Below are 12,885 nucleotides of genomic sequence, written 5' to 3'. Positions count from 1 at the left end.
CATGTACAGCACCGTGGCAAGCGCAGATCAAATAGGCCAAGATGGCAGCTTCATTGGGTGTAAAGGATAGGAGGGTTAGGTTACACGTAAAAAAATAAATAAAAAAAAAACACATAGGCCCAGATTCACAAAGCACTTACGCCGAAGTATAACAAGTTACGCCGACGTAAGTGCAAATGTGCACCGTCGTATCTGTGCGCCAGACCCACAAACAGATATGCGCCTAAAACCAGGCTACACCCCGTCGACGTAGCTTGCTTAAGCTGGCGTAGGGTGGGCGCACATTTAGGCTGGGTGCTTGGTGCCGCTCCCATTGATTAGCCATTCAAATATGCAAATGAGGGAAATACGGCGATTCACGAACCTGCGTGCGCCCGACGCAGGCTACGCGAGGTGCGCGTAAGTTGTATGTCCGGCGTAAAGTTATTCCCCATAAAGGAGGTGCAACCCAGCAGCAGACATGCAAAGGTCTGCACCAGGGAACACAAGCCAGCGAATTTTACGTTGGACATATGTCTGGCTGGGCGTAGGTTATGTTCACGCCGTACGCAGTGATCCGGCGTAGTTTGGGCAGTTGTTCGGACGTGGTTGTGAGCAGGCACAGGGGGATGCATCCACGTCACGGCGCAGTTCGGGATACATATCTGTCTGGCGCTCGGCCCATCATTTGCATGGGGTCACGCCTCATTTGCATGGGTCACACCCACTTCCACCTACGCCGGCGTATGCCTTCAAATCCCACGCCACGCTGGCGCAGCGTTGGGAGCACTGGCTTGCTGAATGCATTGCTTGCCTCTCTGCGCTACGTTGGCGTAGCGTACATTGGTTACTCTACGGCGACGTAATGTGCGCCCACACTTAATAGTTATTCCCCTGTTTACAAACATAGTCAGCTGATTCATGTTTGAGGGTGGTGGGATTGCACCTGTTGCATTGCAATCCCCAGCAGCACTAACTATTCCCTGTTAAATCCACTCCTAATCCAGGATAAGGTACTATACCCACCATTGTGCCCTGGAACTTTTGTAAATAAATGGGCCTGAGAATAAATTTGGGACATGGGTGGAGTAGAGGGCTGGGCTAATACCGAAAAAGAAGTCTGCTCTCAGTGGGCACCCTCTCTACTTGCTGTCTTCTGCCCACAGTAGGCTGCCATTGGAGGGAGGAGAGAGCAAAATCCTCCCTCTATCAGCTATCCTGGCCCCTATTCTGACTGACAGGGGTGACAGTGTAGAAAGCTGGAGAACTCAGCCCAGTGCCAACCACTAACCTAAGGGAAAAGCCGCCATCTCTGGGCAAAAAGCTGGAAAGTTCCCAGGATTGTCCACCACAAATTGGTTAATCTACCAAAAAACATTAAAATAATGTTTCTCTGCCTTTTAAATATTGTTTCTGTGTACCCCCAATTAGGGTGCATTGACATCCTGTCTGTGTGTGCTCATAGTGCTGAAGTCCTTGTTGGACACTATCAGGGTAGCTACAATCCCATATACAAAAAATGTGGTAGATGGTGCACGATTATCAGTGTATCTAAAAATGATCAATGGTAAAATAGCATATGGTCCATAAAAATGCAAAGGGTTTGGTCAATAGTCCAATAAAAGTCCAATTTAAAATCCAAAAGATATATACCAGCACTAGCGCCAGCAACCCTATAGCAGAAGCAAGCTCTGGAAAATATTTATGAAAGAAAGAGAGATGCGCCCATTTCATGCTTACTGCACTTAGATGGGCGCATCTCTCTTTCTTTCATAAATACAATCCCATATACCGTGGGACCATGCAGTTTTTTTTTTTTTAATAGATGTGATGTCCAACACTGCTGTTAGAACAAACACAGATACACTATATTACCAAAGGTATTGTGACCCCTGCGTTTACACGCACATGAACTTTAATGCCACTCAGTCTTAGTCCGTAGGGTTCACGATTGAGTTGGCCCACCCTTTGCAGCTTCAATTATTCTAGGAAGGCTGTCCACATATGTGAATGTTTGACCATTCTTCCAGAAGCGCATTTGTGAGGTCAGGCACTGATGTTGGATAAAAAGGCCTGGCTCGCAGTCTTCGCTCTAATTCATCCCAAAGATGTTCAGTCAGGTTGAGGGCAGGACTCTGTGCAGGCCAGTCAAGTTCCTCCACCCTAAACTTGCTCATCCATGTTTTTATGGACCTTGCTTTGTGTACTGGTCCAAATCATTTGGTGGGGGGGGGGGGGGAGATTATGGTGTGGGGTGGTTTTTCAGAGGGTGGGCTTGGCCAGTGAAGGGAACTCTTAAGGCGTCAGCATACCAAGACATTTTGGACAATTTCAAGCTCTCAAATTTGTTGGAACAGTTTGGGGATGGATCCTTCCTGTTCCAACATCACTGCGCACCAGTGCACAAACAAGGTCCATAAAGACATGAATGAGCGAGTTTGGGGTGGGGAACTCGACTGTCCAGACCTCAACCCGATAGAAGACCTATGGAATGAATTAGAGCGGAAACAGCGAGCCAGGCCTTCTCGTCCACATTAATGCCTGACCTCACAAATGCGCTTCTGGAAGAATGGTCAAATATTCCCATAGACACACTCCTAAACCTTGTGGACAGCCCTCCCAGAAGAGTTGAAACTGTTATGCTCCATACACACGACCGGTTTTCCCGTCGGAAAAACTGACATGAGAGCTTTTGGCCGGGAATCCTGACCGCGTGTATACTCCATCGAACTTTTTCCTACAGGAAAACTGCCGGGAAAAAAAAGAGAGCAGGATCTCTTTTTTCCCGTCAGGAAAAAATCCTAGCGGGAAAACCGTTCGTCTGTATGCTTTTCGGACAGGAAAAAAAACGTATGCTCGGAAACAAATTGAAGTATAGAACTTCATTGTGTCGGCTCGTCGTAGTCTTTTAGGTCACCGCGTTCTTGGCAGTCAAAAGTTCACCGGACTTTTGTGTGACTGTGTGTATGCAAGGCAGGCTTGAGAGTAATTCCGTTGTTTTTTTTTTCGACGGGAAAACCGGTCGTGTGTACGGGGCATTTTAGCTGCAAAGAGTGGGCCAACTTATTATTGAACCCTACGGACTAAGACTGGGATGCCATTAAAATTCATGTGTGTGTAAAGACAGATGTCCCAATATCAGCGTAATAGAAAGACCTATTAGGCCGCGTACACACGATAGGATCGCCAGAGGACAATGGTCTGAAGGACCGTTTTCATCAGTCCAAACCGATCGTGTGTAGGCCCCATAGGTTATTTAACCTTCGGTCAAAAAAATGAGAACTTGCTTTAAAATTTAACCGATGGACTCCTAACCGATAGGTCAAAACCGATCGATAGTATGCAAAAGCAGCGGTTAAAAATCCGCGCATGCTCTGAATCAAGTCGACGCATGCTTGGAAGCATTGAACTTCGTTTTTTTCAGCACGTCGTTGTGTTTTACATCACCGCGTTCTGACACGATCGGATGGTGTGTAGGCGCGACGGACCATCAGTCAGCTTCATCGGTTAACCGATGACAACGGTCCTTCGGACCGTTCTCATCGGATGGATCAACCGTGTGTACACGGCCTAAGGCCTCGTACAAACGACCGAGAAACTCGACGGGTGAAACACATCGTTTTCCTCGTCGAGTTTCTTGTTAGGCTGTCGAGGAACTCAACAAGCCAATTTTCTCCATTCCCGTCAAGGAAATAGAGAACATGCTCTCTTTTTGGCTCGTCGAGTTTCTCGACAGTTTCCTCGACGAAAATGTACACACGACCGGTTTCCTCGGCAAAAAAATATCTCCCAGCAAGTTTCTTGCTGTTTTTTGCCGAGAAACTCGGTTGTGTGTACGAGGCTTCAGACTGGGATGCCATTAAAAGACAGATGTCCCAATATCAGCGTAATAGAAAGACCTATTACACTACTTGTGGCTCTGACATCATTATGGGGGGGGGGGGGGGTGGATGTCTTTTCCGTATTCTTGCAGCCCTGTGATGACGACCACGTGTCATGGTATATCATAAGGGGCTCAGCTGCCAAAACCATGAAGAGACAGCAAGACCCCCTTGATGACATGGCACCGTGTATGCACCATAGGGTTCCCCGTTGCCTCCTGGAATGTGGTGCGATGTGGTTATCAAAGAAGCTGTGGGAAACAAATATGATTGTCATCTAGGTGAGATAAAGGACGTGCAGGAATGTTTTACCCAAAAGAAAAAAAATAGAAACATATCCGAGGTGAGGCATGAGAGTCAAGGGGCAGGAGGGCAATGGGAGAAGGTGGTTGGGAAGGGAGTGCAAAGGTCAGCTTTAACTTGCCGTTATCTGGGAATGTCCACTGATGGTTCACATAACATCATCTTCAATAACTATCTAACCCCAAAAAACACACCGGCAATGAATGAGAAGATACTGAGACTCCTACAGTTAAGCAAACTCGGCAGAAATACATGAAATAAATTCGAAAAACTACTAAATATTCAGTACCTTTCAGCTTGTCAAGGAGAGAGCTTTCAATGTCACAGCCTATAAAGATGAACCTTCAACCAAATATATCTACACATGCCTAGTTGTTGTAATAAATTGTAATAAATAACCATAGATAAGGGTTCAGTGTTATGGAATCTGTGTGTGCATTTTTAATACATGCTTCTGCCAGAAAAACATATATTTTCTATAAACACATGCATCGTTCTCTTACAAGAAAGAATTTTTTTAAATATATAAAGAATAACATAAAAAAACAAGTAAGTGATGAGAAATAATCTTGGCATGCCCTGACTCATCAAAGTGATATCCATCCGGCTAAGATCAATGTAGTGATGCCCCAAGTGACACAAAAGGATGCAAGCCCACCTACCTGATGATGCACAAAGCAGCAGCACCACACCATGAGGATGCATGGGATGTAATTCCGCTCAGGTATGTATATATAATCAGCTCAGTGTTGCAGAGTAAGTTGAGTATCAGGAGGCTGCAGTGTCTGCAATACAGCTTCATGCTTTCCTTCCAGCTGCCTGTGCTAACCCCTCCCAGTGAATAGCCTAAAGTGCACGGCAGGAAGCGACTATCTGTTGCTATCAGAAATGCATCATTCAGAAAGGCTTTGCCCCTATGTGTGGTTTTGTTAAGAGCACTTATTGGGGAAAGACCTATTACGCTACTTGTGGCTCAAAGTACAGGAGCTGCATGCTGATACTGCATACCGAGAGCTGTCATGTCTCAATCTCAGGGTTGTGGTTAGTGTATGAGATAAGGGGGGATCAGTCATCAGAGAGCTCTACATCTGGGCCCGGCTGATGCCCTTTGATGCTCCAGGGTGGTGGTGGGCCCAGTTATATATGTAGCACGCAGCCGATGAGATAAGAGGCAAGGCTTTACAGGTCTGCAGTAGAGCTACTCAAAATGTGAAAGTATTGTTCTTTTATAGATACTCAAAATGTGAAAGTATTGTTCTTTTATAGATACTCAAAATGTGAAAGTATTGTTCTTTTATAGATACTCAAAATGTGAAAGTATTGTTCTTTTATAGATATTCAAAATGTGAAAGTATTGTTCTTTTATAGATATTCAAAATGTGAAAGTATTGTTCTTTTATAGATACTCAAAATGTGAAAGTATTGTTCTTTTATAGATATTCAAAATGTGAAAGTATTGTTCTTTTATAGATATTCAAAATGTGAAAGTATTGTTCTTTTATAGATACTCAAAATGTGAAAGTATTGTTCTTTTATAGATATTCAAAATTTGAAAGTATTGTTCTTTTATAGATTGCTTGGCCAAAATGACCTACTCCTGATCCGGGATGCATCACTTCAGATTCAGGCGTTTGAAAGGTTACGACAAGCCTCCCGAGAAGATGAGGATCTGGGCTGCTCTGTGCAAAACCACTACACAGAGCAGGTAAGTATAACATGTTTGTTATTTTAATTTAAAACAATAAAACAAGTTCAGTACACGTATGGATAAGTCTATGCAAGCTTATTCACTTAATCTGCAACAATATGAGGGTGAAGGAGAATTTTATGCATATATATGAATATGCATGTTAAAGCGGTAGTTCACCCTCACTGACATGATTTTACCATCGAGACAGGCATTGTAGCGCGAGCTACAGTATGCCTGTCCCGATTTTTTTACCCCCGTACTCACAGTGTAATCGTACATTATAGATTTCGGCTCCCGCGGGGAATGGGCGTGCCTATGGAGAGGGAGGATGATTGACGGCCGGCCCTGGCACGTCACTCTCCCCGAAGACAGCCGGAGTAGGTCTCGGCTCTTCACGGCGCCTGCGCACAGGCTATGCGCAGGCGCCGTGAAGAGCCAAGCCTATTTCGGCTATTTTCGGAGAAGCGTGACGCGCCAGAGCCGGCCGCCAATCATCCTCCGTCTCCATAGGCACGCCCATTCCCCGAGGGGAGTCGGTATATTCGATGTACGAGTAAACGGTGAGTACGGGGGAAAAAAAATCGGGACAGGCATACTGTAGCTCGCGCTACAATGCCTGATTTTATGGTAGAACAAAACATTTTTTTTTTTTTTGGGTTTATAGGGTGAACCCCCGCTTTAATGTTCCTGTATGCATATATATGCAAAGTCTTTACAGAACCTAACTTGTCTTTTTTAAATCTTTCTGCCAGCACGATACTGCATATAAACATCATTAATACGGTTTTAAAGTCTAATTTTTTTTTTTTTACTTTAATGGATTTTCTGCATTTAAAAAGAAATATTGGAGAGTAAAAAATAAAAACCTCACCACTACTTTTACTATTCACACTCATCCCTAAACATGTACCTGGACCCTCTCGCTGGACCCCAGCACTGTCCTGGCTCCAGGACCGCTCCTCTCACTTACTGGTCTCACATAGAACACTAATGCTGACCATACATGAATAGAAAATCGTTTATCAAAAACAGTCGGAATAAAAAAAATCTGTTGAACGTGCATGCAATAACGCCATCATTGTATAACATGGGTAGAGTAAAAAACTGTATAATAAATGGTGAATGAAAGTTAAACAGAGTGTTGGTTATGGTAGTTGATCTCAGGTACACTTAAAGCGGATGTCCGCTGATTTTTTTTTTTAAAAGCCAGCAGCTACAAATACTGCAGCTGCTGACTTTTAATATTAGGACACTTACCTGTCCTGGAGTCCAGCGTCGTCACTCTGCTGCCCCCCCACCATCCTCGGTGAGGGAACCAAGAAGTGAAGCGCTCTGGCTTCACTGCCCGGTTCCCTATGGCGCATGCGTGAGTCGCTTACGCCTGCCGATTGACTCCCGATGTGTACTGGGAGCCGAGTGTTCCCAGAACACAACGAGGGGGACGGGGACGGGAGGTGACAGTTTCCTCAACGAAAATGTACACACGACCGGTTTCCTCAGCAAAAAAAATATCTCCCAGCAAGTTTCTTGCTGGTTTTTGCAGAGAAACTCGGTCGTGTGTACGAGGCCTGATCGTGTGTATTACAATTACTATTTTTTTTTTCGGACGAAAACCGTACTAATTATATTAAAATCGGACGTTGTGTTTACATCCAACAAAAATGTTATAGTCTGCAAATCCAGCATTTGTCAGACGGAAAAACAGAATCGGTTGTCGAAAGCACCGTACTAACAATCTGAAACTCGGTAGATCGTTCGGACGAAATTTTACTTTCGATTTTCGTATTGTGTGTTGCGGGCCTTTAAATCCCATGATTTTGAAGGACAAAGGTCTCACCAAACACCATGGGTGGTAATACTTGGTGGGACTGAACGCTGGTACTAAAGGGGTTGTAAAGGTTTGTTTTTTATTTTCTAAATAGGTTCCTTTAAGCTAGTGCATTGTTGGTTCACTTACCTTTTCCCTTCTAAGGGCCAGATTCACAAAGGTTAGCGGATCTTTAGATCCGTGTAACCTATGTGTTTTAAGATCCGCCCTCGCAAGTTTGTGAGGAAAGTGTCAAATTCACAACACACTTACCTCCAAACTTGCGCCGGCGGATCCTAACTCCCCCGGCGGAATTCAAATTCCGCGGCTGGGGGAGTGTACTATTTAAATCAGGCGTGCTCCCCCGCCGATTTAAATACACATGCGCCGTCCGGGGAATTTCCCGGCGTGCATTGCTCCCACTGACGTCAATAGGACGTCAGTGGTTGCGACGTGAGCGGGACTTGCGACGCGCGTGTTTGTGAATCGGCGTACGCAAACGACGTAGGAAATTTCAAATTCGACGCGGGAACGACGGCCATACTTAACAATACTTACCCCTGCTTTTAGAAAGGGTAAGTATACGACGGGTACCGCGCTACGGAAACGACGTAAGAACACAGCGTCGGGTCCGCGTACGTTCGTGAATTTCGCGTATCTCGCTGATTTACATATTATTCAGTGTAAATCAGCGGGAACGCTTCCGGCGCCATTTTTAAATCCAAAAAAAGATCCGACAGTGTAACACAGTGTGATACTGTCGGATCTCGGCCCTATCTATGCGTAACTGGTTCTATGAATCAGGTGCATAGATAGGACCAGTAAAAATCAGAGATACGATGGTGTATCTGAGATACTCCATCGTATCTCTTCTGTGAATCTGGCCCTAAATGTTTTTTTTTTCTGTCTGAATTTCTCACTTCCTGTCCCTCCTCAGTAAGCTGTTCTGGCTGACTAACCCCCAGCCAGATGATGGGGGCAAGCTTACTGAGGAGAAACGGGAATTGAGAAATTCAGACAAAGAAAACAATTTTTTTAGAAGGGAAATGGAAGGAAAAGGTAAGTGAACCAACAATGCACTAGCTTAAAGGAACCTATTTAGAAAATAAAAAACAAACCTTTACAACCCCTTTAAGTTATCCCTGACCATCCCTTCTCTGTAGAGGAAAGAAGAGGACTGTTAATTGATCACAAAGGTTTTCCAACACGTTGGAAGATCTCAGAATACAATAATGAGTGTGGGTGAATGGAAGGAACATCTCTTCTTGCTCTGTTGTTAACCTCTCCATTATCACAAGAGAGTCATTGTTCTGACATCAGGCTCTGCACTTTCTCTAAAGATTGTTTGCAGAACCTCAGTACAGGCTTTGCAGGATCTCTGAACACATGGACTCTAATCAAGGAGGGGAAAAGGAGACGCACCAGTTAAAAATGTTAATGTTTCTTTAGTAAAGACTTCTTTGAAGGCCCCGTTCACACCTATGCAAATTGGTTGCAGCTTAAACATTATAAAATACACAGATTTTAATGAGGCTGGTTCACATGTGTGCGATGCATTCGCACTGCGCTTTGCCCAAAAAACGTGTACGTTTTCTAGGCATTGCGGTGCGGCTCAAGTGTGAATTCAGGCCCATTATCTTCTATGGGCACGCATCTGATTCGCACAAGTGTTCCGTTCCGAGCCTCCCACCCTATGTGTATGAGTATGGGGTACATCGTACCCCTACCCATTCACCTGGTGGAAAAAAAATGTCAATAAAAAAACACACTACACAGGTTTTTAAAGTAATTTATTAGGCAGCTCCGGGGGGTCTTCTTTCAACTCCAGGGGTCTTCTTCCGACTTCGGGGGTCTCTTCCGACTCTTTGACCTCTTCTCCCACTCTCTGGTGCCTTCTCCACGCTCTCCGGTTCTTCTTTGCTGTCCGGTGCTTTCTACCCGGCACCTCCGCTATCTTCTGCCAGCTCTTTTACTAGTGGTGGCCGGTCTTCGTCGCCGTCTTCCCCCTTCTCTTCTTGAAATGTTGACACTTTTTGTTGACATTACTTTGCCCAGGGGCCCATGTGGCTATTAAGACGGCCCTGGCTGTAATGCCGGTTGCATGGTGCACAATGATTTATATAGGTATGGGGCGTGGTCACTGGGTGATGCCACCCGGTGACCACGCCCCTGTATGACGTCACAGTCCCGGGGAATGATGAGATTGTGATGTCATACGGGGCGTGGTCAGTTTTTGGTGCGCGTATATAGTTTAGTTCTGTTTTAAGCTTTAACATGGTAACAAATTGAAGTTAACTATCAACAAAATCTTTGCAAACACATTGCATCTAATTGCAGATACAGACCTTTTACCCTTTTGCTTCTGCTTAAAAAATGAATTGGCTTCACACTCATTTAAGGTCAAGTTAAATATGAAAACAAACAGTTGCTAAACAAGCTTCTTACAAGTTTCCTGTTATTTATCATATCTATCATTATTACAGTGTGAACATCAGTTGCAACACATTAAAACGTCAAATGAAACATTCATATTTACAAATCTTTATATTGGGCCAGATTCACAAAAGAGATACAACGGCGTATCTCCTGATACGCCGTCGTATCTCTGAGATACGATTGTCGTATCTATGCGCCTGATTCATAGAATCAGGTTACGCATAGATAGCCCTAAGATCCGACAGGTGTAAGTGACTTACACCGTCGGATCTTAGGCTGCAATTCTAGGCCGGCCGCTAGGTGGCGATTCCATTGCGGTCGGCGTAGAATATGCCGATTCACGAACGTCCGCTTTGCCCGTGGCTGTAAATTTACGTAATTTCCGTAGAGATACGCCGCGTAAAACTAAAGCTGCCCTCTAGGTGGTCTAGCCAATGTTAAGTATGGCCGTCGTTCCCGCGTCGAAATTTGAAATTTCACGTCGTTTGCGTAAGTCGTCCGTGAATGGCGCTGGACGCCATTTACGTTAACGTCAAAACCAATTACGTCCTTGCGACGTCATTTAGCGCATTGCACGTCGGGAAATTTTAGGGACGGAGCATGCGCAGTACGTTCGGCGCGGGAACGCGCCAAATTTAAATGGTCCCCGCCCCATTTGAATTAGGCGGGCTTGCGCCGGGCAGATTTACGCTACGCCGCCGCAAGTTTACAGGCAAGTGCTTTGTGAATCAAGCACTTACGCTGAAAACTTGCGGCGGTGTAACGTAAATGTAATACGTTACGCCGTCGCAGCGTAGGGCGATTCTACGTGAATCTGGCCCATTGTGTCTAAAATGTAAGACCGCATTGTAGAAAAAGGGGATGGTGGAATTTGGGCTCCAAAAAGGGGGATATTCAGGAGCATGGCAAAACACGGTGTTATAAATACCTTACACGGCATGCAGGGCCATTGGGAGTTATTTACGAAAGGCAAATCCACCTTGCACTACAAGTGCAAACTACAAGTGCAAAGTGCACTTGAAATTGCACTGAAAGTCTACTTGGAAGTGCAGTTGCTGTAAATCTGAGAGGTAGATCTGAAATGAGGGGAAGCTCTGCTGACTTTATCATCCAATCATGTGCAAGCTGAAATGCTGTTTTTTATCTTCCTTGCATGTCCCCCTCAGATCTACAGCGACTGCACTTCCAAGTAAACTTTCAGTGCAATTTCAAGCGCACTTTTCACTTGTAGTTTGCCTTTTGTAAATAACCTCCATTGTGTCAATGGCAATGATGGTCCCTGTGTATTCACTTTCACTGAAAAAAATTAAATACAATTTAAACAAGCAATAAAAAGTGTATTGTTCTTGACAAAAGTTGGTTAGGTTTTTATGCTTACCAGTTATTGTTAGATCTAAGGCTACTTTCACGCTGAGGCGGGGGTTGTGTCGGCAGTAAAGCGCCCCCCGCTCAACAACATCGATTGGTTGTCCCCCCCCCGAACTCAACAACTTAACAACTTTGATTGACCGATTGTCCGCCCCCCCGCATTCGCCGCCCACCCCCCCCCCCTAGATTATCCGCCCCCCCCGCTCAACAACTTTGTATGGAATAAGAATAGGGGAGATCCAAGAACAGAACCTTGGGGGACCCCGACAGAGAAAGGGAGCGGAGAGGAGGAAGTAGAATTGTAAGTAATGTTAAAGGTGCGGCCCGGTAAGTAGGAAGAGAACCAGGGAAGAGTGCAGTCAGGGAGACTGAAGGTGTGGATTTTTTTGAGGAGGAGGGGGGGGGTCAACCATATCAAAGGCAGCAGAGAGATCCAGGAGTACAGAATAGTGTCCATTTGTTTTGGCTGTTAGTAGATCGTTTGATCGCTTGTTTTGACCATTCACTAATATCCAAGACCCAGTTAAGTCATATATTAAAGACTAATTATAGCCTCTTCATTAGCTTGCTTTAGTCCAGCATCTCCCTATGGTGCAACAATCAATTTTTCAAAAGGAAACAGGTTTCAAGAGGCAGGATAAAGATCTTCTCTACTAGGTAAGTAACACAACTGCCATTTCCTCTTCCTGTATCACCCCCTGACCCATATTCTAAGGGCAAATTCTGAGTTAGTGACCCCTCTACCCAGCAAATACTATAAAATCACAAAAATAATAAGGATGTCGTACATTTGATGCTATAAAAGAGTGGGGCTTGGTGGGTGATTACATTTCATGCGATGATTTACACAGAGAAGGCCTTTGTATGGAAACATTCAAATGTACTGCTGATTACTGCTGGCACAGTTAACCCAATTAATGTTAATTATTATCCTCAATATAAGTTGGGAGATTCTGCAATGCAGCTTGGTGTCTTGATGCCCGAACCAAATTTTTAACCAATCTATAAAACCATGACATGAAGCTCTGACGCATTAACCTCCCTGGCGGTATGATTCTTTCTGAAAAAACATGCTGAAAGCGGTACAATTATTTGCAAGGAAATTTGGTGTTTTATACTGTAGGCCTGTAATTTTTAGGAATAACTCACTTAAATCTGGCCAAACAAGAATCTAATAGGCATCCCGGGTATGACAAAATTTTAAATGATAATATAATAAATAATTATAAATAATTAATTATAGCAAGTAATAATATAATTAAAATAAAAATTATTCAATAATGTAAACAACTCAAAATCACTGAAATTTGCTCAGTTGCAGAATTGTTGCTGTCATTATTTTTTTTTTTATGACGAATTTCCCCGCAAATTACTATCGCACAATTCTGCAAGTGATTATAATTTATTATCGCTGTTTTCTA

The 12,885-nt window shown here is 44.3% G+C and overlaps 1 protein-coding gene across 4 annotated transcripts in view; it reads right to left on the bottom strand.

Annotated features, from left to right (window-relative positions):
* ARHGEF3 (Rho guanine nucleotide exchange factor 3) overlaps nt 1–12,885 on the bottom strand; it is a 463,997-nt gene that overhangs the window by 265,256 nt on the left and 185,856 nt on the right. The window contains exon 1 of one of the 4 annotated variants that reach the window (XM_040359246.1): nt 4,826–5,088. The exons of the other annotated variants lie outside the window; for them this stretch is intronic. Coding sequence (XP_040215180.1) covers nt 4,826–4,858 — 33 coding nt within the window. The 5' untranslated portion in view covers nt 4,859–5,088. Of the gene's footprint in view, nt 1–4,825; nt 5,089–12,885 lie in introns of those variants that run through there. 4 annotated transcript variants of the gene reach the window in all.

The sequence above is a fragment of the Rana temporaria genome, chromosome 7 (assembly GCF_905171775.1).
Source record: "Rana temporaria chromosome 7, aRanTem1.1, whole genome shotgun sequence".
Taxonomy (NCBI): domain Eukaryota; kingdom Metazoa; phylum Chordata; class Amphibia; order Anura; family Ranidae; genus Rana; species Rana temporaria.
This window is presented reverse-complemented; position numbering and strand designations above follow the sequence as displayed.